Genomic DNA, 27,236 nt, shown 5'->3' with positions numbered 1-27,236 from the left:
CGATGGAAAAACTCGGGTTTATTACGTTTGATCATCTTCAAACACTGCTTTCTCATACCCAAATATTCGTGAATGATATGATGTACACGTTCAGTTGATATCTTTGGAGTGTCTGTTATTTCATTCAGTTTCAATTTACGGTCATTCAAAATCAATTTGTGCATTTTTTAAATATTTTCGTCGGTCACAACCTGTTTTGGGCGTCCACTGTATTCACCGTCTTCGGTGCTCATTTCACCACGTCTAAACTTAGCATACCAATACTTGATGGTTGATTTTCCTGGGGCAGTGTCCGCAAACTCAGCATCAAGCCAAGTTTTTGCTTCAACTGTATTTTTCCCGTCAGAAAGCAATATTTAATCAACATGCGAAATTACTTTTATCCATTTTTCTCACAATAACAAAAGTTGCTACACTCAAGATGCTATATTTCACAAACTGAGATGATCCAAAAGCTGTCAAATTTATACACGTATCTTTTGAGGGTTAGGGCTAACTAAAAACGTATGGATTTAATCTATGTATGAGGCCGGGGACTTTTCAATAGACCTGTTATATGTGGTATATAACATTAATTACAGTAACAAATGTCATATTAACCGAAGTATCATGAATAAGATTATCATCAATACTTCAACAACTTCAGAGAATGGAATATTAAATGAAGTAATACATACTTGTATATTAATAACAATACTGACACAATTAGGCACTTAATTTTTATATTATAGAAATTATATTGAAGTAATGCATTTATAATCATTAAATGAAGTGGTAACTTTATTTTATATTCAGTATTTTAATATTTGGAATGTAACAATGACATAATATAATAAAAATGATTGGTTTAGCTCTATTTCATTCCAAGGTCTGCTTACGAATATATTTTTTGAACCGTGTCATAAATGAGACGAAGATGTACATACTTATTGTCGAATTTTCTTCCAATTTGTTCAATTGACGTCGGTAGACATCTTGCTCAGAAAACTCTTCTTTTTTTGGTAAGCAACAGAATCGCGATGTTGGGTCCTTGTGGTAGCCATTTTCTCTTCTTTTCGATATTTTCTATCTCATAAAAACGCCCGGATAGTGTCGATTCACCAACTGTTAAGCTGTCTGAAAGCTGTTTGAGAGTTTGACCCGAGTTTTTATTCATTAAGTCTTACAATTCGTTATTTTTAAAATCACACTCAGTAATAATATTACTATTAATATTCAGTTATATAATGTTAAAACAGTAAATGCTACTAATTTATCTATATAAAGTAGAGATAGTGAGAGGGAGCACTGAATGTTAGCTGACTTCACCATTTTTCATGTGTTTCATCAACCATGTGTTAACAGTAATGTATGTTTTAGTCCCATTTTTAAACCATTAAGAGATTATTAGCTTTTGGCAAGTTCTTACACTGCATGGTACATTTTTGTAAATTTCTCAAAGATTGGACACACTTCAAGTTAATACCCCATTAACACAAGCTGATTTTAACGCAATTTAGCAAATAAAAAAACAGCCATTGAATTTTAGATGAAAGGCATATAAGGTTCCAAGTTGTTAACAAGACTTACCAACAGACAATTTTGAAAATATAAGGTTCTTTGGATTTGGTGTAGAAATCTTTTAGTCAGGAGTTTTATCGCTCTCACAAATTTAATATAAATGTAAGAGAAAGCTGTTGATCTACTTTTCTATTGTTTATTGAAACATTAACATTGACTTTTAACAGGAAATATGTTACACTCATAAGTCATTAACTAACATTTATCATTATAATAATTTGGCAGTGTTAGATATGGTTTCTTTGGTGTACTAAAAGTCAATCATGTTGGGTCTTAAAAGGAATGTGAGGTGTGTTGCGTGTATGAAGAAAGTTCATAGCTAACAATATAATTGTTTTTTTGTTATTACAAAAAATTAGTTTTCTTGTTATTAGGTGAATTTTATTTGGATGAAACCAATAAAATTAATTCCATCAAATATAACAAGAACCCTAATTCTTAAATTATTAAAAAAAATATAAATTATTTACACAGTTTCCTTTTGTATATAAAGGAGATAAACAAATATGTTAATGGTTGGCATTGCTCTACAAACTAAAAGTGAAAACTCCCAGTATTTCTATCAGTTTAAACTATATTGCTATCTTCAGAAAGTAAAGTAATTCTTTCAGAGCGTAATGTAATCATCGTGTCATCATGGTTGTACATCCTCTACTTCGCCATCTGTTTACCTCGAGTTTTATTTTCAAGACAGATATAATTGATATAGATAGAAATAGGTATATAGTTCTGTATGGATTTTATTTAAACAATTAAATAAAGTTTAACAAGTTTTTCTTATAATTATTAAGATTGTTTAACTTGATTTTTAAGAAAATTAATGTTTTAATTATAAGATTTATGAGTATAAATAATCAATTTATTGTTTTCCTGCTTTTATATATCATAGACCTCATGCAAAATAAACATAACTTATCCAAGTTTACAATATTAAAGAAAAAATTGTTTTCTATACTTTATAAATATAGTTTCAGAAGATATTACAAATATATGAATAATATTATTTAAAATAAATTTGTCCAGTAAAAAAATAGTCCCCTAATCTTTTCACTAATCGTAATCTTTGAAAAATATTTTAAATATTTACTATTATTTCTATATTTTTTAACTTATATAATATTTTGGTAAAAGGTTGTTTTTTTTTTAAATATTTTTAAGTAACAAAAAGCTTGCTTGAGATAATTATCCCGACTCTTTTAGTGTCAAGGCTAATGAATTGAATAAAATATAATTAATTTTTCTCTGCTTTATTAGCTATTTAAAAATTTGTTGACTAAGAAGTTATTAATTCGTTTTTGTTTAACAAAAATATGCTTTAAACTAGATTATATAAACTAATGATTGAAACAATGTAGTCTAACTGCATTTAATTAAATAAATAATTTTCAGAGCAAATCAAATATAGCTATCTCTCTTTTGTTGAAGGTGGCCAGGGATATCGCCTCTATGGCAGAATCAGAACCATACGGCTTACGTGGATGTCACTTGTACATCATCTTCGAGCCGCAGGGTGGTTTACCCAGTTGTCGTATAGGGAAAATTGAATGCGACCCCAGTACGGCCTGTACCTTTGAGCTATACCTGACACTGAAACAAAGTTCTAATGGCTGGAATTTTTTGCCACACTTTTTAAGGTAAGAGCATCCTTAACATTTATAATTACTCTGTGGGACACATTTTTTTCTTCTATGATATTAAATAAAACAGTTTTTTTTGTCAAATTGTACCTGCCGAACACAAAAACTTATTAAACCGATTTTTGTAACACGTACCATTTTAAAGTTATGATAAATTAAAGTACAATAAATTAATAAAGACAGTATAACATTTTTAAACCATATTTATTTATTTATATTATTAATTTTATAAAAAAATAGACAATGAATCAAAGGAGTTCATGTTTAAGTGGCTAATAGAAAAAATGAGCCATATATTCTGAAATAAAATGACGAAATATTAACTTTTCTTTTTGTGAACAGTAGAATCTGCTTTTATTACAAATCAGCAGTAATCTGCTAACATTTTAGTATTCCATCTTGCTTGATAACGCTCTTCTATCTGTTTTATATCCTGGTGAAAGCATTCATCTTGTTCGTCACTCACCATTCCAAGATTAGGGAAGATTCCAAGAAACGTATTTTTAAAGACAGTCGGCACCCCATTGTTTTAAATTTTTGTAACAAGTCTCAAACAACTAAAAACTCGGCATTTTCAGCTTTAAGTTTGCCTAAAAATCCATGAATTACTTTCTTTAGAGATTAGACTTTCTTAGACCAAGCCGCTAACTCTTTCGCGGCAAGATTTTCATCGAATGCACTATATTTTAAAACATTCCTTATTTGTGGACCAACAAAAATACATTGTTTCACATAGCATGTATAACTTCACTTAATTTAAATAAAATTATTTTCAAATACAATTTTTTTAATCATTTTTATACATGGCCTTAACAAAATTTTTCATTAAACCAAGTTTTATATGTTCGGGTGAAAGATTCATATTTTCTTGTGGAATAAGAGGTTCATATTTAACGTTTGCTTCACCATAAAGGCAGCCTTTTTAGTCAACCTTTGACATCATAGTGGTTTTTGGTGTCTGTACAGTTGTTCTATACTGTACTGTGAAACAACATTTCGTGAAACCCCCCTGTAGTCCAAGCAATACAGCAACAACTTTGATAAAGAATATCGGCTGCCATTATGAAATAATACAATAAAGGTAAATAATATTCACATTATTACTAAGGAGATGGCGTGTTTGACAACTATATCAATAGACAATATTTTTAACAATGGAATTAGGAATTTAAAATACGTAATCTTACTTATGTTAGAAAAATTGTGTCACACAGTGTTAGTAGTAATTTTTATTCAAATGTACTTTAAATTACAAGTAATACGGAGTTAGCTTACGGAATGTAAATTGATAAAAAGAAAAAATATAAGTAAACATTCAAAATACTTCCTTTAGATACGCCTATTAAAAAAAATCAAATCTTTGTTTCTTTCATTTTATCTTTATTAAAAAAATGCCGTCGATTTGTAATGGGTAGACCATTTTTGGTAACATGTTTGGTAACATCATTTTCTACACCTTTTTTCCATCTTTTTGGTAACATGGTGATGCCCTGTTGAACAAGACTCATTATGTCTGATGAACATTCTATGAAAACTTCATATTCCTTCATAACTAGTATAACTGAGCTGTCTAAAAGTTCTTTGAGAGTTTGAGCTCTTGCAATTCATTGTTTTCCAACTTTTTGGCCTTCCAGACCTTTCTTCGTTGGTAATGATCGTTGAAGCCATGAACGATAGTTAACTAACATGTGGAATAAGATGGAGCAGCATCACAATAAGAGTTTGATGGGTTTCAGTAGCAGATTTATTCATTGAGCCTTGAGATTTGAGTGTTCCATGATTAGTATCTATATACACTGAATAACTCAGGCCTTCTAGACCTTTCTTCGTTGGTAATGATCGTTGAAGCCATGAACGATAGTTAACTAACATGTGGAATAAGATGGAGCAGCATCACAAGAGTTTGATGGGTTTCAGTAGCAGATTTATTCATGGAGCCTTGAGATTTGAGTGTTCCATGATTAGTATCTATATACACTGAATAACTCAATAATACTAAATGATGTTTTGAATGTGTTTGTTTTATAGAAAGATATATCGGAATTTAGCAGTAGGTTGTTTAATATTCGTTTGCATCTATACTTTGTGTTTTCACTAGTAGATAGTGCTGATTAAAATACATTTTGATCGAGCGGCTGCAGTATAGATGTACAGTTTGGTGATAAGGATGGTTTAGATATTCTCATCACTTAATCTAGGTTCTTGTTCATTTGGGTCGTCTGAAGCAGTTTTTTAGCAAAATAAATAATAAAATAAAATAAATGCCGAATCACTGAGAACCTAATATATAATTTCCTTGACATTGATTTAAAACTGTATACAATATCGACTTAAACCATTTTTAAATATTTTTTGTGATTTATAAGTATTTCTAATATTGAAATGTGACTCTATTCTGCTTATTTGTCATTTGTTTACCTTGGGTTTAGAAAAAAACGGAGAACCATATAATATTTTGATAAATTTGTCCAAAGAATCGTATTCTGTCGGCCTGTCGTTCGTGTTCGATTGAGTTATGGTACGATATGAGTAAATGTTATTTAAATTACGATCCTTTTAGAGGCATACCATTAAATTTAACTTTTTATACTTGAACTTTAGCAGGTAATAACGGCAAATATTGCGACTCCAATTGTGCCTTATCACGCAACCATCTTTTAACTTATGTTGTAATACACGAAAACCGTCTCTGACGTAACGTGTATAAAAGGATACGTCGTTCGTCATCTTTTTTCTTTCCGAAGCTAACGCGATCCGGTCTGATATACTTTTTGATATCGAAGTATATTTGATCTAAATATGGACTATACATATTAATAGCTAAAAAATTAAAAAGGAAAACATACATGAATTGCTTTATATATTTTGTGATAGAGTAAAATTTTGGAACTAAACTTTACAAGAGTCTACTTATGATTTTGCCATGTTGCCAGTTTTTGTCCGTTATAGGCGTATTTCAAGAATTCGAAAACTGACTTAAAATATCCGATTAAGTCCCAATGTTGATAAGTTTATTGGTAGCAAGAACGTTTTATAAAAAAATTAATTGTACAATAATTTATATTAGAGGATAAAAAAAGAAAAAACAGTATGTGTAATAACAAATAATTATCTAGTCAAAATATCGATATTTCGCTGATATATTTTTGGGCGATATATATGATATTTTTCGAATATCGATAGTTGTAAAAGAAAGTATCGAATTTTGTGTTTCGAATTAAAATACGGTATTAAAACCTATTGCTTTTGAAGTAGAGTATTGAACCTTTGTTTTGAGATTTCGCCCCCCTTAGTCATCAAGAATTTTGCGTGGAAAATTAGTGTTGGAGTAAGAAAATATTAATAGTGCGAAAAGGAAGTATCGATATATTTTTTAAAATATCGATACGGATGTATCGATATCTGTCTCAACAGCCGATATCTCTAGAATGAAGAAATGTTAGCATTCCTTAAAAAATTATCTTATTGATAAATATTATACAACTGAGTAGTGAGAATTGTTGAAGCTGAAGACATCAAATAAAACAAACTAGTCAAATAAAACACTGTAAGAGTTTTTAAGTTCTGACTACAATTTAATAAACTTGCTGAAGATTTAATAAGGTCAACAGATGTTTGTAATTCTGTACTACAACCTTCGTATTATGTACATATTCAAGATGCTGCAATAGTATTCATCTGTCGAATACCAATTCGTTTAGTGAATATAGTTTAAATATATCAAGTTCTGACCTGACCAAGAACTATTTGTATTTCATTCCAGTAATGCTATTAAATATGTATTAAATATAGGGTGAGATGATACTTTACTGGTTTCATCCATATTATCCATATCATAATCATTGCATTTTTGATGGCCGATTTTTTCATTATTTACTTTTAATTTCTTTTTCATAAGTATGCTATGTTATAACGATACTCTATTCTGTCAATTCTCTTTGGGTTTTCCTAAGATTTCATCTACATCATAATTTCGCGATATCCATAATGATATTGTATAACTCAGTATATGTGATAAATTGGCTAAAATGATTGGTTCAGTGTGGTTCCTTTTGTTAATACAATATACAACAGACGCTCGTTAATGTAACCAATAATTCAAACCAATATTTGTCGTGTTCTGTCAATTGCTTGACCCTTAAAGTAGTGTAATATAGTATTTTTAACTATATATATCAAAAAGAAATCTCGGAAATCATTTTCAAGCCCTAAAAGGTGATATGGATAGCCCAAATATAATCTTTCATCACAGTAGTGTTGTCACTTCATGATTGTTATGTTATAAAAACTAGAACAATGGAAAACAATTGAGAGATGTGTTTTTATATCAGAATAAACTTTAAAAAAATAACCTCCTACTGTTGCGATAACGGCGGGTTCGAATCCTGCTGGGGCATGGTCGTAAATTTATGTTTGTGGTTGTTTAAAATTTGTGAATGTTCTAGGCAAGAGTGTAAAATCCGACAAGGAAAATGATCCCAGTCACGCCAGTAACCAGGCTGGGTAAGACCGGATATATTCTGGGATGATTTCTAAAGTTGGTCACTCGCCAGTCGGTAGTCTTAATGGTGAAGACCGTGGTTCGGAGCCCACGTTAAACTTCAGGCTCGGTCCAGAAAAAACCCATAGTTTCATCATTGGAACTTTATCTTCCTTGTCCTCTCAAAAAACTCTCTGGGCGTAGTCAGGATGACTTCTAATTGGTTCTTCTGAAGTTAAACAATTATATATTTTTTATTAGTAGACGTATAAAACTTGAAGTTGAACAGAGGAAAAAAATGAAATTATAATTTTTCTGGAGCCGTGAACAAAATGTCAAACCAAAAAAGAAAAAAAATCAAAGCACTAGGTAATGTTATTTTCAAGAAAGTGTATCTATTAGAATTTTGCTATAATCTATTTAAAATTTCGGAATAATGTTAAAGACGCCGGCTTAGTTGCAGCAGTGGTAAAGGCGACAGGACGATCCTCTTGCTGTCGCGATTAGTGTCGTGGGTTCGAATCCTGCTGGGGCACGGTCGTAAATTTATGTTTGTGATTGTCAGTCTGTGTAAGACCGGATGTCTGCTGGAATCGTCTCTGAGTTGGTCACTGGCTAGTCCATGACCATAGTTCGGAGCCCACGTTAAGCAGTAGGCCCAGTCCAGATAAACCCTAGTTGGTAAAAAGGATACTCCAAAATATAACAAAAGAAATATTTTAGACATAATGTATCTATCTATTTAATAAGATTAAGTATAGGTTTTTTTAATAAACTTTTAAACCCACCTAACTCCTTAAGAACGAGTTTTTTCCCTCAGTTAATTGAGCCAATAAAAAAGCGACACGATAAAGTCGGAAAGAAATGCTTCAAAACAGAATTCCGACAATTTTTATCGGCATCTATATTTGACGTATAATATTTATAATTTGACCTTTTCCGTCGTCGTATACAGACGCGTCCGAAAAGAAATAATAACAATAAAAGAAAACTGGAACTTTGAACTTTAGCGCCGCTACGGCGTAATGGGCGATTTAGTTTTGCAGCGACCTTTTTTTCGCACCCTCAAAGGAGAGTGTGTTGGAGCACGCATTACCAGGTTTTCAGGGCGCCTAGCCTCATTTTTCCTTTTCCCTTTGACGCTATTATTTAAGATTCCCTTTAATTATTCAGATTGCATGTCACTGACATAGGCGACAATTTATTTCTTACTTTGATGTCTACTGCATCGTTTTTGTTTTTATTTTGTAGAAAAAACGTGATATGTTCGCATACATATATATATATATATATATTTATATATATATATATATATATATATATATATATATATATATATATTCATTAATTTTTTCATATACCATCGTTGGAAAGTAATTAAAAAATGATAATACAACAGATTAGTTGTAGTATATTACTCGAAAATCTTACTCGACATATTACAACTAGTTATTTTTTATAACCATCTAGTAATTTTTCCTTTATTTTGTTTTTATAGTCCAGAATTTAAGACCTAAGGTTAATTAACATTTGATGGATGTACTGCCGCTGGTGCGCTCTACATATGGTTAGAACGCGACACGGTTTTCACAATTAATTATATTAGTTCAATATCAATTTCATCCCATATTATTGCAGTAGGAGAAAGGTCTGGTGATTGTAAAGGCATTTAGAATTTCAAGAATTTCATCATTATTTGCTATTTTTGTTACGTTTCGTTTTTACGGTAAGAACCTTTGGCCTAATTTTAACAAATGCTTGGGGTCATTATTTTTTTTAAACTCCTTTACTTAGAGTATTGATATCTGTCTTCTCTGGCGAAAAGTTTATAACAAAATAATTCGCAAAAACATAAAGTTTTAATAATCTTTTAGTATCAAAACACTTGTCATACCTTATCCAGACTTTTTCTTATGGGGTTTTTTAAAATCAAAAGTTTATGTGAATAAACTCCAAATGATTTTCAACATCTTAAAGACAATATTCGTCACGAAATTGAAGAATTTCCGCCTCAGATGTTGCAGAATGTCATGAAAAGTGTCTTAAAAAGAGCCGAAAGTTGCATAGCGAATCACCATTTAGCCGATATAATTTTTAAATCATAAGGAAAAATTATGTAACGAACAAAAGTTTTTATGAAAACCAAATGTACTTATCTTTTCTTTGAGCAAAGTTCTAGGCAATCAAAATGGTTGCGGGACCTCGTATTTAAATTTTTTTAATATTAATTCACACTTTGAACTAAAAAAATACTGGAGTTTAATTATTTGGCATATTTTTTGATTCATGTCCTTTCAGTTAATAAATGACACTTAACCCAATTTCGTAATTAATGATATTTGAGCCATTAAAACTACATTGAATTACGTGCGCTGAAGCCATAAAAAGTACGATCACGTTATGGGGCGTTTAATAAACATCATAAACTGTAAAGATTGTCATGGTTTACGGTTCGCGCGAGACAAAAGAATAGCAGTATTGTGTAATTAAAAAGTTGGTTCTATTATGTTGCCAATGATTTGTCATGTTGTGACAGTTACAGCTGGAGAAACGTTGCAATCGGAAACTAATTTCGTTTCGAGCAAGCAAGCAAGCGACGGCCGATATCAAAATATCCATTTTATGTCATGCATTTTACGTCCGTTTTACAATCTATATAAATAAAAATGGAAAATGTCGGTTTGTACGTTATATATTTGATAACAGTAATTTTAAATAGTTCTATTGATCGCCCTGTGGTCTAAATTCAAACACAATTTATAAAGTTCAATCACGTTTCTCTCAAAACAAAGTAAAGGGGCTAATTAACAAATTAGATCGGAAATGTATTAGATATCTAATATTAATTAGAATAATAAGTGTCTAAATGCAAATAAGTAATTTATCTTTATCTTTATCTTACCTTCTATTGCTTTCATTTCAGGAATTAAAATGCTATGAAGCTATTTTATATATTGCAAAATATACATTTTAATTCTTTATGTACAAATTTAACATACTTATTAACTGCAATATGCAGTTAGTTTTGTTAAGAAATGCATCTACTAAAGAATCTTGAAGTTAATAACACTAAATTTTTTATCTTTATGTTTTATCTTTTTATTCTTTATCTTTTTATTATTAACTTTACGTTTCTATGTCATTACAAATGTAAAATTTAGGGTTTCGTCTTGCGATTCAAAATTGCCTGCGGTACAACGTTGCCAGATTTTCTAAAAAAAAAATCACTAAGCTCTTTAATAATAGAAGAATAGATTAATATACAGTCTGGATAATTCTTATTCTTGTGTGTATTAATTATATTACTAGCCACTCTCAGTTTATTTAAGCTGTTGGTGTAGCGTACTTATTCAAATCATATTTCGGGCCCTATAAAATGTACACCCTTCAGGATTTTCAACGTTCAAGGAATGGAAGGTAACGAAGGGTGTTGATCGATTGGCCGGACCGTTTGCCATATATGGTTATCGCATTCATAAAACATTTTTGTATGAGGGTCTTTTATTCGGTGATTGATTATAAGATGAATAAGGTAGTACAGCTAGAATGGGATATCTGCGAAGGTGATAAACACAATCTCTTGGACATTGAGTTGTGTAATAGACTTGTAATATAGTGTTCGTTATCATTTTGATAAATATGGCTTTAAAATTCTTTTTAGTTTTTTTTAGAGGAAATTTGCTTAAAATAATTTAGCAATATTAGATCGCTTCTACATATTTGTTGTATAACACTAACTAGTTTTTTTGTTCCATGTGTGAGATTTAGTTACTAGTACTGATTGAGCATTTTGATTTTCTAGTTTGCTGATTACATTTTAAAACTATTTTTCACTTTAAAAGACATTTATGTTAAAAAATGTCTATATATATATATTAATCAAAATATTTTCCATCATTTACTACAACTGTTTCCCACTTTCTGGCAACCGGTGTTGATGCAGATGGCTCTCCTTGGCTAACCCATGACTTTCTACACTTGGAATTGTTGTAGTAGGTCCATTTTTAATCGCCAGTCACAATACATCACAGAAAAGCAATTCAACCGTGATATTGAAAGCGTTCGAAATAATAATTTCAGTCAATTTGTGTGATTTTTCCTCGTTTTGGATCTTTCTCATGGTATATAAAGGCCTGGAAACAGTTGATTCATTATCTACCAAGCTGTCTAAGAGTTTTTGGACAGTTTGAGTTGGGTTTTTGTTTTCGCCAGTTTTTATCATTGACATCAGAATCAACATTATAAAATCCTTTAAACAGTTGCAATATGAGTGAGCATCACCACAAGTTTCAAAAAGTGTTTGATGGACTCAGTAGTATCATATGGAAAATTATTTTATGTAGAAGTTTGTCAAAACCTGCTAATTTCTCAACTAATTCAACAAGATCCACTCTCTCGAATTTCTTTTTGTTTAGATGTTATTATTAGGGAACTGATGCAATTAATATGTTGATGAAGGACCCTGTTTGTAGCTCCTTTAAACTATTTACAATTCTAATCTGAACAGTTTGATCCAGTATAATGTGTCTGATGTACCTGTATAATCAAATCATATTAATAATGTTCCTTCTTGTAGAGCCTCGGTAATTGAAATAGCATTTTTAAGTTTATATACCGTATGTAATATGTTTAGTTGTGGCATTCAACTCTAATACGAATTAAGGCTGTTCGAACAAAAAATCTGAGTGTTGCTGGGATATTCAATGACAACAATAACCTATTTTTGGATTATTAACCGACTTCAAAAAAGGAGGAGGTTCTATGTAAGTCTGTATATTTTTTTTGTTTAGTGTATGTTCGCTGATTTCATGGTCAATTATGAATCGATTTTCAAAATTATTGCACTTCCGAGCTGGCCCCATTGGGACCAGGTCAGGATCTGATGGGCGAAGAGGGAGAAAACGAGGGAAATCGTCAAAAAATCCCACAAGGGCTTTTGAAAAGTTTTCACATATTTTTTTTATCTAAAATAATCAGATATTTGTGTTTAATGTTGTTGCTGAGCTGACGTGACGGAAAATCTCGGATGATTGTCGATTGGACTTCGGAGTGAAATGATGGAGCCGTGTTTCATCCATTGTCACATATCGACGCAAAAACTCTGGTTTATTACGCTTCATCATCTTCTAACACTGCTCCCAATCATCAAGTCGTCGTTGACAGAGCTTTCTCATACCCAAATATTCGTGAATGATATGATGTACACGTCCAGTTGATATCTTTAGAGTGTCTGCTATTTCATTCAATTTCAATTTACGCCCATTCAAAATCATTTTGTGGATTTTAAAATGTTTTCGTCGGTAATAACCTCTTTTGGGCGCCCACTGCGTTCATCTTCTTCGGTGCTCATTTCACCACGTCTAAAATTAGCATACCAATCTGTGATAGTTGATTTTCCTAGGGTAGGAAACTCGGGATTAACCCAAGTTTTTGCTTCAACTGCATTTTTTCCTTTCAAAAAGCAATATTTTATCAACATGGGAAATTCCTTTTTATATATTTTTTTTCAAAACAACAAAAGTTGCTTCACTCAAAATGCTATAATTCACAAACTAACGATCCGACAGCTGTCAAATTTATACACGTATCTTTTGAGAGTTGGGGCTAATTAAAAAACATATGGATTTAATTCTAGTAGCGCCATCTATGTGTCAGGCCGGGAACTTTTCAATTGACCTGTTATACAACAGAGTACTCATCCAGTAATATATTTTCTGTGTAATGTTTGTACTAATATATTCAGGAAGTGAGTTTTAATTTCGCGTTACATAGCAACGCTGAACTTATTCGAAAGGTTTCGTTTTCAAAAACAATTTGGGCGCTTGTTCAGTCATAACTCATCTCTGTTTCAATACGCGGGGCCTTAAATTACAACCCGAACACAATGCCGAATATCCTATTACATTATATCTCTCCTCGTTCGCCACCCGAACACCTCTCCCACCTCCCTCCACCCCTCTCGCTTTCCGTTTTTTTTCTCTCGTGTTTATTTCGGATAAAGTTCAACGAGGTTTTGCGGTTTTAATTGTCTCGGATTTACGACGTCGAAAACGCGCGACCCTTTTTAATTATGCCGTCGTGGTCGCCCGCTTACATTTCCGTTTATTTATAATACTAACACAATTAAACAATGTTTCTTTTGCTTTTGCTAACAAGCAAAGGACTTTTTCTTCGTCTTGTTCCTCGCGAACAACAACAACGTAACGTTTTTATTCGAATGTTTTCGTGAAGTTGGTCCACGGGTCGACGAGATTGTTGCCCGAGGCTTGTCTTGTTTGAAAAGGAAACTTCTGGTTCGGGTTTTTTTTTGCGATACATGAGTGAGTTCTTTTACTAGAAGATTGCGATTGTTTTAGTTGGTTTCTATTGTTATATTTAGGACCATTTTTTACACAGTATTGTTTGGTTATTATTACACAGATTGGCATTTCAATTAGAGACTTATTTTCACAGAAACTTCCAACTAATAGAAATTCCGACAGTCAAATCAAATATTTGAACGATTTGTGTGGTAGCTATTTTTGTTCTTTTTGTATCCTTCTCATCATATATAAACAAGTTAATTCATAAAATACTGAGCTGTCTAAAGGTTTCCTAATAATTTTTGTCATTGTCTTCATTGTCTTGATGTGTTTGATAAATGTTTTTAGTCCAGTAGGATTTGTCATTAGCAACAAAATTAATACTTTTAAATCGTTGGATCTGACAATTGGGATATGAGCGAGTACTATTTATATTTCGGGAATTGGCAACACTGTCATGTGAGTTCATCTGACGGTTCTATCGTAAATTTTTTGACGATATACGTACTCATAACATTTTGTCGCACGGACGCTATTTGTTTATTTTATATTTAGTTGAAAGTTTCGTCTCGGCAAGAAATGGAACTGAATCGTGAACATTTTTGTCCGATGATTTTTTACGATTTTCGACGTGGATTATCACAACAAGGGTGCGTCAACATGAATCAACTTAATTTGACTTTTGGTAATGAACCTCCATCAAAAACCACCGTGTATCGCTGGTTTAGTGAATTCAATCGTGGTCGTAGTTCGCTGTCCGACGAGTTTCGTGAAGGTCGTCCAAAATCGGCTGTTGTGCCAGAAAACATCGATGCTGTGTGCGCGAAATGATTAAGCAAGATCGTCATGTCACCTATTGTGAGATTGAGGCATCCCTAAGCATTAGTTCCACCAGCATATATGCGATTTTAAATGAACACTTAGCTGTGCGAAAGTTATGTTCGCGTTGGATCCCACACAATTTGTCAATCACTCAAAAAAAGGCTCGTGTCGATTGGTGTAAAGAAATGCTTAAGAAATTTAATCGCGGTGCTTCGAAAGACGTTTATAAAATAGTGACAGGATTTGAAAATAGTGATAGGACAACGAATCATGGATATATTCGTATGAGCCCAAAACTAAGCAGCAGTTGACTGTATGGGTGTTCCAAGATGAACCAAATCCAACAAAAGTTGTTCGCGCACGAAGCACTTCAAAGAAAATGGTGGCCTGTTTCTTCGGGAAAACTGGTCATATTGCAACAGTGCAAGAGAAAATAGTAGAACAGTAAATTCTGATTGGTACACAACCATTTGTTTGCCAGAAGTCTTCGGTGAACTAAGGAAAAGGAACAAGAGACGCCGGGTTGTTCTTCATCATGACAATGCGAGCTGTCACACATCGGCTCAAACAAGAGACTATTTGAGCACTCAATACATCGAATTGATGGGTCATCCACCGTACAGCCCTGATTTGGCACCCAATGACTTCTTTTTGTTCCCATCCGTGAAGAATAAACTGCGTGGTCAACTATTTTCATCGCCCGAAGAAGCTATTGAAGCGTTCAAAAATCATGTTTTAAAGATACCTCATTCGGAATAGAATAAATGCTTTGAAAATTGGTTTAAGCGTATGCAAAAGTGTATCGATCATCGTGGCGAGTACTTTGAAAAACAATAAATATATATTCGCAGCTTAACTATTTCGAATTTATTTTTCTATTCACGAAATATAAATAGTGACCCTCGTATTATAAGATATTAACTATAAGATAATTAAGTATATTATAGTTAAGATATATTACTATTAGTAATAAATAATAAATAAATGGAATAAATTTAAAAGTGTTTTATATAGAAAACTGTCAAAACTTCTTTATTTTTCAACTAATTCAACAATCTTCACTCGCTCGAATTTCTTATCAAACTATAACGCAATTTATGTGTTGATGAAGGCCCCTGTTCGTAGATTCTTCAAACTATCTACAGATCTGATCTGTATATTTTGATGGGGTATAATATGTTTGATGTATCAGATCACCTTGTTACTATTTTGTTCTAGATTCTCGCTAATTGAAATGTTATTTTCATATTTGTATACCATACTCCTCTGTAATCTAATTTAGTTTCAATTCTTAGTAATTCAATGACAAAAATTATTTATATTTAGATTATTTCATAGATGGTAAATGATAAATGTTTGTTTGAATTTTTGGTGCATCATAAACTAGGACTTCGTTGTTTTGTTATAAACATGGAATTATCAAGATGAATAATGTGAGAGTGGCTGAAAAAGACGTGATGAACTATAACTTTTGCTATTTTTAATGTCTAACGAAGACTACAAATAATAAAATATGGCATACCAATAAACAAAAGCGGAACTATTTGTTTTCTATCTGAAGACATTTTAAGATATTTTAATTAAACAATAAATACAAAATTGCAAGTTTTATTTCTGTAGAAAATGGTGAGGTGTGAATCAAAATTGCATAATATAAAAATCTAAAAAGTCCAGCAGGTTGGTTGGTTTTAGTTTTATATAAGTGTTCTATCAAGTAACCAAAGCATTCAAAAATTGTTTTTTTTTGTACTGTGTGATTTGTTTTTGCAGTTACTATTCTCCAACGCTAACTCGTAAGTTTTTTTCTTTCTTGTCAGTATATATATATATGTATATATATATTGTTACATAGAGCTATAGAAAATTTACAAGGGGCAGCGAACAAGACCCACAAGTGGACTAGAGACTGGAAAATACAGTTTCATAGCTCGAAATCACTCCATGTCAATTTTGCGTTGTGGTAGAAAGACGCAGAACCTAATTCTATAACTTGAGGAAAGCCTAATTACTCAAGCAAAATCAGCGAAAATTCTCGGCATCCATCTTGGAGGTAGATTAAATTGGAAGCTTGACAAAAGCAAGAGAGTCAGACTCAAAATTCACCTAAGATTAAAGAGATTGGTTCATCAGTCAATAATAAAGCTTGTTTTAACCACCGAAGAATTGCACGATAACCTTGAAATAAAATATGTCTACCAACTTATCCAAGATTTCGTTGTGAAACATGAAAGAATGAGAAAAACATCGTTCCTCAAGCCACCCTATTCACCCGATTTAGGTCCGCTTAATATGATAGATCGTCCAACCAGGTGTGACCACTCGAATCATGCCAGTAGCCAATTTGAGTAAGCAGTTTCTAGTTCGAGAACCCCAACTGCTTGCTTTCTACAGTGAAGAATAGGTTCAATTATGATATTGGAAGAAAAATCTTTGTTTTCCGCTGGTCCTCTTATTGGCATCACTGGCTGCATTACTACCAAGGAATATCGTAACGTTCTCAATGATGGGGTGCATACAATGAATAGCATATTGCTGCCAACATTTCCATATTCCGAGATGATAACGTGTCTATACGCACAGCCAAAAGGTTCAGTCTTGGTTTGAGAAACACAAGAACATCATCAAATATCTTTCCTGGCCAACACAATCGCCAGACCTCAACATAATTAAAAATTTATTCTACGAATAATTGCAGTTATTTTTAAAGCAACAAGAGGCTCAACGCTTGAATAAATAAATATTGTGCATATATGAGTTGTTCATATTATTTTTAGCCTTATTATATATCGTTCTTCATTCATTACATAATATGCTTATTATAATATCGCGGTATTCAGTTAAACTGCGTACGAATTTTAATTCGGCTAGAGAATTTCCTTTTTAATCGTTTCTCTTCGCTCCATTGAATTACGTACTGGATCCTCGAATCACTTTTCGACATCCATTCGAATTTGTTCCCCTCATTTAATTCGACCTTATTGGGCCTTAAATCAATTTATAAATGAGTTTGCGATCGATTTTAGGGCCTCTCTCAATCCCCATAGTTTCATTAAAGCTTTTTACCTTATCCCAGTGTTTCTAATAGGGCGTATTGTTTCGAGGAAAAGCTATTTAAGACTTTGGCTTTTTTAGAAATAGTCCGGGAATTTTATTATCTCGTTTATTTCCTTTTATTTGTCATCTTGTAATTAGATTAACGTTTTATTTTTTTTGTTTTGTCTGAAAATAATGTCAATAGTTTTACGTTTAATTATATGATGGAATCTTAGTAGTTACGTAAATTTTGATTTTATTAAAATTGAATTATATACATGTCATGTTAAATGTTACACTAAAAAGATATTAATTTCAAAAGGCATTGATTGGAGAGTGGTTTGAATATTGAGAGTTGTTCGAGATTAAAGATTGGCAGTTATCGGGGCATTAAATGGCACTATGAGTTCAGAAACTCTAGATTGTTTTAATACTCCTATTTAAAATTTAGATTTTTTATGATTTCGAAATGTTAATGTGTATTCTATAAGTAGTATGATGCGCGTACAAAAATTATTTATCATCCAATCCAGTCCATTTCCAGTCTGTAGTCCATTTGTGGATCTTGTTGATTGTCACTTAATAGTGAGTTTTCTATAGCTCTAGGTAGATATTGGATATCTTTTTCTAAATGAACAATTTTAAATTTTATTTATATTTTTAATTTTTTTTTTCTATAATTGCTTTTATTGTTAATCGTCAGTGTTTTTTAAACTAATACAAAGAAAGTAAAGAAGAAAAAAAGTGATGTGCACATAGGTTGTGGAAAGGGCAATGTCTGATAAACATATTAATTAATATGATTGACCAAACTGTATTTTCTAGTTTATAGTCCATTTGTGGATTTTGAAGCTTTCCTATAGGTCTAGACAGAAATATATCTTACATCATAAGAACAATTTATAAATTACTTTTAATTTGGACATATTTTTATGATAAATTGCTTTTATAGTGAATCATGAATATTTTTTAAAGCAGGTCAAAGAATATAAAGAAGAAAAAAAGTGATGTGCACATAGGCAATGTCTGGTAAACATATATTAACTAACAGATATTTTCTAGTTTATACTCCATTTGTCGATTTTGAAGCTTTTCCATAGGTCTAGACAGAAATATATCTTACATCATAAGAACAATTTATAAATTACTTTTAATTTGGACATATTTTTATGATAAATTGCTTTTATAGTGAATCATGAATATTTTTTTAAAGCAGGTCAAAGAATATAAAGAAGAAAAAAAGTGATGTGCACATAGGCAATGTCTGGTAAACATATATTAACTAACAGATATTTTCTAGTTTATACTCCATTTGTCGATTTTGAAGCTTTTCCATAGGTCTAGACAGAAATATATCTTACATCATAAGAACAATTTATAAATTACTTTTAATTTGGACATATTTTTATAATAAATTGCTTTTATAGTGAATCATGAATATTTTTTTAAAGCAGGTCAAAGGACATAAAGAAGAAAAAAAGTGATGTGCACATCGGTTGCAGAAAGAGCAATATCTGTTATTAATATCAATTGATATGGTTGACCAAAAAGCGTATAGTACATTAGAGAATCTTAGTGGCCGGTACTTGTAGCTTTCGCCATAGGTATATCCCTGCAATGATAATTATAAACTTAATTGCTTTGAACATATTTTTATAAGTGGATTTCATGGTGAGAGATATAGTATTTTTTAAAGGCAATTCAATAAAAATAAAAGAAAAAGCTAAGCGTGGATATAGATTGTAGAAGAGCAATATTCGATACAATTATCAATTAATATGATTGATCAAATAGCCGCATTTACCTGATTGTAATTTGGAGGATGGGGTTTTGAGTGACGCGACATTTGATATTTTTAGTGCCTTTTTGCTTCCAAGTTTTATTGTTTTAATTTTATTCGAATTAACTATTGCTTCTTGTGACTGGTTATAATAGTGTCATTATCCATAAGATAATTATATATTAATAATTACATATAAGTATATAAATATATAAGATATATTACTTTATTATATATATGTACTTTATTATTTATTACAGCAATTTAGTAAAATAACACTAATAAGCTATTTGTTTTTATTTGAACTTAACATCTATGTTTGTGTATCATAACTGTTTTACTAATAACTTCACTGAACTATATCAGATAATTTTATTCTCTTTAATCTTCTGACTAAGCCGTCATTATCTAGGAGTTGGAAAACCTCAACATTGATGTATTGATGGAGCCTCATATATATGTCTTTGGGTATACTCCTTAATAACATTATCGACAGATTCCATCCTCAGGTCCTTTTGCAGATTGTCATTACGAATGTACCAATGAACATCAATAATACCTTGCAGTAGCTTGTTTTGTAATCTTTGTATAATATTTCTATTGTTTTGGCTGGTAAAACCCCAGAGTTGAACACCATAAATCCACTCAAGGCTTGTTGGTAAAGTAAAAGCTTATTATATACTGACAAGGCTGAATGGCTTCCCAATAACCAGTATATTTTTTGTTCTTTCCATTTTTCTTACCATGTGGCTTCCAACTGAGTTTAATTAATATCAAGGGACATGCCACTATACTTGGCTGTATTTCCATACGGGACTGCTTGTTAATTTATATATACTGATTTATGTCTGATTCTTTTACTGAGATCAGACTGATATATTTTAATACATTTTGATGCTGCATTTTTCTGTCCAGCATTGTATTTAGGCAATAGCTGTTTATAACACATCTTCCTGGTTGACTGGGAAGTATCGGTCAGTTATATATGACTCAAATTTTTGAATATTGGCCAGGAAGAAGCATTATAATCTTATGCTTTAAACCCTCATGCCAAACTTTATTGAACGTTTGGGCAACGTTGATTCTGCGAACCTGATCATTTGGAGTATGTCTCTGTTTCATGAGGTGGTTTTCTTGGTTTAGAATTCATAATTACTTCAGCGGCCTTCCACAGTTGTGGTACATATTGCAGTCTGAATGAAGCATTTATTAAGTGAATGATCTTTATTAGTGATTTTCTTGATAGTTCTTTAATATTTTCCCAGAAAATATGACTAATTTAGTTGCTTGTCTGTTTTTTTCGTAATTTTACCGAAATAGATGTATTTCTCATTCATTACAATTCGTTGTGACTTGTTACGGTATCTGTTATGCATTTTTCCCTTTTAAATAATTTTTGTGGTTCTTAAATGTTATCTATACTTTCTTGACTAACACTAACGCAGTTTCAAGTGATTCTTCTATATTATTGCTGTCTCTTTTACCAAAGTTTTCAGCAAAAGAAATCGATCATATAAAGAATGTATCATGGTTCGTAATACGTTTATTTTTAAAGCTTTCTTTTGTTTGTTTCAGAAACTTGACTCGTGGCGGAACAGTGGTTCTGAGTCCGGCTTATACACTCAGCAAGAAGAAGCTGTACCGATCCAACGTCGAGCAAACCTCGCCGATTGTCGAAAAATGAACGTCCATCAAGACTGATCCATTGGATATGAACGTACGTGAGCGCTAGAAGCCTTGCCAACCGGTATAACGAATACAAAACAAATGGCAATCGAAGGTTAGTTACAGTTAAGGAACAACGTCTACACCTGATTGATTCCTTTGTTTAATGTTGTGGGATTAACCATCATTTATCATAGGCAGACATGGATGTCGTTGTTTTGCCGTACCGGGCGATGTACGAAATTACTCCTGCATCAGTGTTTAGTGACTGCGGCGGGAGGGGGTTAAGGTGGGGATAATTAAAAATATTCACCGGCTTGTGTGCTTTTGCATTTGAACATAAAAACAACAAAATTTAGGGTACATCCTGTATAGAGTAACAACACGTTTCATATCAAAACATTGACGATTTTATATATTCTGTTACAAAGATATATTTAAAATTATATTCATATTGCGTACAAACAAAACTTATTCAAGTTGAAACGGAACATCCTGTATAGTTTTGATAAGATGCGACCTCCATTCCAAATCATATCAAACCATAAATTTTATTATTGTTGATTTTTCGTGTAAATAATATATCATAGAAATAAATGTCAATTCACATGGAGTATAGTATACCAAAAGAGTTTCCTCAATACCAAGTTTTAGATTAGTTGCTACATTATTACATGGTTGAAACACGATTACAAATACAAATTAGGATTATATTTATTGATACAATTTTTAGGTTGTTCGAATTTACGAAATTAATTTGGAAACATGGAGCGAAATATTTTGATTTTTAAAGCTCATGTCGAATAAATCATTGATCTCACACGAATGATAAATTTGGTCCAATCAAATTTTAATTAATTATGTCTTGATTAGATTTAGAATGAATATTCAATCAGGTTCGAATAAATATATTTTTTCCAAAAAATTCAACCTGTTATTACCCCCTTTAGAATGTATTTCGAACGATTCTCGTTATTTGTTGTGTTGTATAGGTTATAATTGTGAATCTAGGTTGCCATGAAAATTATACGTTTTTCTTTTTTTTTAATAGATTTCTATCATATACATATCATATGCTTATAGCTTTACCTGATTTGAAGTGATATATGATGTTTGATGGTATTATGGGGATTGATACTGGCTGTAATATTTGTTTGCTAATTTGGTAATGTTTTTTATCTCGAGCCGAGGACATTGTTAAAATTAATTACGGTTCTGTTATCTGTTATTCTGAAACCTTACGAATGATATAACGCTCATTAATTTGTTTATGATCGTTTATTAGCTCTTTGATCCAAACATCGCCATTTTTAGGCGTTTATCTTCTGTTCAGTGATATTTTTAGAGCGAGTTGCCTTTGGATTGACTGAAAACAATTTGAAACAAACATACCGTGTTTTTTCTCATAATTTTGATAACTGTTCAATAATATACAGCATCAGTCATTTACATGTTTTTGATAAAATAATAATAATTTAAAATACACCGATTTTTATTCTAGTTTAAATGATATTTCAGTTTCATTCAATTTTTTTAACTATTATGTTACTATTTTAAAGTAAATTTTTAATGATTTACTTACACAATGAATAGACTTTTTTTCAATTTTAATTAAAAGAAGTATCTTTGTGTTATCTAGTTAATTTTATTTTTAATTACTATCGAGTTGGTGTTACTTTCTTTCACTATTTTAAATAAAATTTAGTTTGTTAGCCCTTTTAATGCTTATTAGAATCATTGCAGTTTTCGGTCTGATAACTGATGAAAATAGAGACACAAAAATAATATTCCCAGAATTTGTTCTAGTTAAATTCCTTAAAGAACAAAAGAAAAGAGCACTACAATATTAAATCATATTGATTCTTTAACACTTTTCTGAGATTTATGTCACTATTTTAAGCTGAATATCAAAACTGCCAACCTGAATTTTATTTTTGGAAGAGGTTTGTTACAATCAGTTTTATTTCCAGATTTTGTTCTACTTAAACTCAGTAAAGAAGGAAACATTATAATATTAAATCATATTGATTTCTAACAGTTTTCTGTGTTATTTCTATTTATAAACGGTGTCATTTCACTATTTTAAAATTAATATCAAAAATCAGCATCATAAATTTTATTTTTCAAAGAAGTTTTCTAATTTTCATTTGTTTTGTTTTTTAAACACTTCAATTTTTTTTTAGTTTGGTTTGAGTAGGGAAATAAGGAAGTACTGTAGGATCAGTGAACTTTTTTCGATATACCAATGAATAACCGTTTCATTTCATATCAGTTTTATTTTTTTAATTTCTGCTGAATTATATCAGAAGTATCTTTGTTTTATCCAGTTAATTTTATTTTTAATTACTATGAAGTTTCGTTTGTGTTTTTTGACAGTCTTAAAAATAATTTAGTAATTAGAAGTTTTCAAAAAAATCTAATTTTGGTTCAAAAAGTTTATTTATGTTTCTAATCACGTTTCATAAATTGTTCTGCACTATCTTAAATACATCATTTCTATTTTTGCCTAGTATATATTATCTTATTATTCTATAAAATAAAGATAAATAAAAAATTTTAATTTGAACTAAAACAAACACTTTTTTTTCATGCTAAAGCTTGGTGTTTGTTATTTAATATTTAAATTACTAAGTATAAGTTTTTATAATTTTTAGTAGTTTTTATAATATTACCTTTAAATACAAATAAAAAAGGTCGATTTCAGAAATGGTTTTAACTTGATTTATTGATATATTAATGCACATTAATAAAATATTCTCCGACGTCAATTTTAATGTTGCCTTATTTAAATTGGTTAAAATTAATTGAATATATTTTCCTTAAAATTATTTTAATATCAGTATTTTTGTGTTTCTCTTAAAACTAGATATTTTATATTAGATGTGTATTGATAATGTTTGGATTAAAGAGCTCTCGTTTTGGATGAAGTATCATAAAGTAACGAGCAAAATAGTTAGATTTTTGATGCGTGCCTGTCGAGCTGCTTAATTCATAACGATATTTTTAAAGGAAACCTTTATCTCGCTCTTGAGTAGGGAAAAGTTAAATGTTTTTTTTTTGTCTGTGTTATATCCCTCAGGGCAATTTACATAATATAACGTCGTGAAGGCCATTTAAAATGCAAATGATAAAAGCACAACTTCGTATATTCAACGCTTTAATTATCTTTTATTTCCCCCCGTTAACTCTTGTCGGTTAATTCGGCCTATAGAAAATAAATTCCACCCGGATATTCGCCCGTTTTCGCTACGAAATTATGGTGATTAGGTGCAGGGGTAGTTATCGACTTCGTCCGGTATTAGGAATTTAATACGTGTGTGTGTACACATCCATTGTAATCAAAACGCAACTATTAATATTACTGTTTTATGATTGTCCATACGAAATCATAACAATTCTTCTGAGGTTTTATAGTGGGGCTAGTGCATTGTAGAACTTCACCGATTCTAGTGAGGTTCTACAGCGTCTCAACACCATACCTAGATTAAGTAGAAATTATATCAAATAGAAACAAAAAAAAATTATATATATATACAAACATATATTACAAAAAAAAAAGAGTAGAATTATAAATGTGACTGATTTTTGAAATTTCATTGTGCTTCTTCGACTACGACGGCCACAACGAAATTTTTCAAGCCTTTTTGGAGGTGATATTAGAGTGATTTTTTTAACAAGTACCTGGACATCTGTCGGACTGGGCGCCTCGATTTTCCCCCCTCATTTTTCCCCGTTCTCATTCTGAATAATAGCTTATTGCCACTACCACGTCATCATCCCGAAAACAACAAAGAAAAAAATCTATTTTTCCAAAAAATAACTAATTCTATTTATGCTTTTAGACTATTAATGAAGCTTTAACGTGAAAGTGGAATTTTGACCAATTTAAATAAAAGTACCGACCAAAAACAAAATTGATTCGTTCATATTAACATATATTTCTTCCATTATATATCAGAAGATAAAATACAAATTTATTAGACTTGTGATCCGAATTATCGCTCTGGTCCAGATGTTGAATCTTTGACAGGTTACGTTGTCAAATCTCAAAAAAAACTTTTCAGACAATACACGGTCAATTTTCTCGATCCGGCAACGTCGCGTTCGCGTTTTTTTAAAAATCACATATATATCTATATTGTACGCGGTGTTGTCGGATTGTAGAGAAAAAAAATGGGAGTCTCGGCAATGCGGACAGAGTAACCTGTCAAGTGAAATAAAAATACTGTGAATATTATTAAGTACTATTTAAGTTAATTGTTCAAAGTAATATTTAATAGGATTTTCAAATTTGTCGGGTCGGATTTTCACAGCGAGAACCCTCCGTGTAGAATTCGATTTCAGTTTTTTAAAAATCTTTCCCCCGTCACCCCCCTCTCTGTTTTAAGTTCCGGACGTTTTGTGAGAAATCGCGTTTTAGTTTTAGGTGTTCTTCTAGGCGTCGGAGGGCGTTCGCTGTGGACTTGACCCGATGTGTAATGTTTCTTTTGTACATTTTTTAACTTATTTTGCATGTCTTGCGCTCATTATCCTTTGTGATATACTATAGTAACAATAAATGGGTCGAAATCGACACGGATCGGTTTGGCAACCCTGTAAAATTACATTACTACTAGTTAGGGTATTATTTCATAATCAGTATTTTTCAAATTAATAGTATTAGTTAGAAACAACAAATTAACAAATTCGTAGGTGTTAAAGGTGGAAAACAATTGTGTGGCATGGTAATGCGGACCATCCGGAATTTGGCGATGGTCCGCTTTACCTTGCACGTATTATCATTTTTTGGAACAAAGTGTTAGTACCTTAAAATAGTTTTAAAAACAAACTGGATTACATTTACTATACAATAGGTGTTCGAACGAAGTTAGTACTTACTTTGTATCCTGCTTTTGTACGTTATAAAATCCTTTATTAATATTTTTAATATTATTATCCTTATTATCATTAACTTCTAATACGTACTATATGTAAATTACATTTGTCAATAAATATTATTACAGTAACTTGTGCTAGTGTTTTTGTAAATTCCCATACCCCTCTCCTAAAATAGTCCCTCAAAATTATTAAAAAAAAGAAATGTAAAATAGAGAAGTGTTTGTCTATGTGTCAATGTGGCAACATAAGTTCAAAATGTTGTGCCAAATAATTTTTTTTAAGTATCTGTTAATTATATATAGACACAGGTTTAAAAGAACAATATTTTAACCAAGAGATATCGGAAATATTTATAAGAAATTGATCTATTAATACTAAAACCTGGCAACGTATTAAACTATAAATCGAATCTAAATTAGCCTAATGCACAGTAGTCACTTTAAACGAATATGTTTGTCAAAATAAGATAAAGCTATAAAATATTTAAAAAAACTATAAAAAATATTGTTCGAGTGACCTGTACTAAGGTTTTTATAAACTGCTATACTCGTTCTCTAAAATTTTTGGCATAATAATTACTTATATAATATAATATTTAATATATACGTGTATATGAGTTCCTTAATATATACATATATAATACTTAATATATACATACACACTGATTTAAAAGAAGAGATCGAATAGAACGAATATATATCAACATGTGATAAAGGTTGTAAAACATATGATTATAGCAGCTTGTGCTGAAGTTTTTATACATTTCTGTATACTTTCCTTACCATTTTTGCATCAATATCATAAAAAAATATTGAAGAAATCATTAAAAAAGAACAAAAACAACCATCTGTGGGACACACTCTTAATGGATACAAAATGTGTGTAATTATTTTTTATCTATGTATATATTTATATATTTTGTTATTAATTAGATATAGCCATTGATTTAAAATAAAATTTTTCTAATCGGCTGTGTAAATAAAGCTGAAAAAAACAGCAACAATTTCCATAATTTTGGAAAATATGACAATGGATATACTGTTGTTAATACACAATAATTTAAATAAGGTTAACTTAAT

General features: G+C 31.0%; 1 protein-coding gene across 5 annotated transcripts in view; it reads left to right on the top strand.

Moving 5' to 3' along the window:
* The window catches only part of LOC143194937 (protein charybde), a 45,725-nt gene extending 19,440 nt beyond the window's left edge, over positions 1-26,285 (top strand). Inside the window, exons 3-5 of one of the 5 annotated variants that reach the window (XR_013005411.1) lie at positions 2,986-3,194; positions 21,190-21,815; positions 21,946-26,285. Coding sequence is in view for 1 of the 5 variants with exons in the window: in XM_076401742.1 (XP_076257857.1) it covers positions 2,986-3,194; positions 21,190-21,298 (318 nt within the window). In the remaining 4 variants the exon portion in view is untranslated. Of the gene's footprint in view, positions 1-2,985; positions 3,587-4,079; positions 4,981-5,162; positions 6,284-21,189 lie in introns of those variants that run through there. The other 4 variants (XR_013005410.1, XR_013005414.1, XR_013005416.1 and 1 more) reach the window with 4 other exon arrangements.
* Positions 26,286-27,236: the final 951 nt, after the last annotated feature.

The sequence above is a fragment of the Rhynchophorus ferrugineus genome, unplaced genomic scaffold, assembly GCF_030347505.1.
Source record: "Rhynchophorus ferrugineus isolate W39M unplaced genomic scaffold, kcgeb_rfMv2 rfM1, whole genome shotgun sequence".
In the NCBI taxonomy this organism is placed as follows: Eukaryota; Metazoa; Arthropoda; class Insecta; order Coleoptera; family Curculionidae; genus Rhynchophorus; species Rhynchophorus ferrugineus.
Note: the sequence above shows the minus strand (reverse complement) of the source record. Positions and strands in the feature narration are given on the sequence as shown.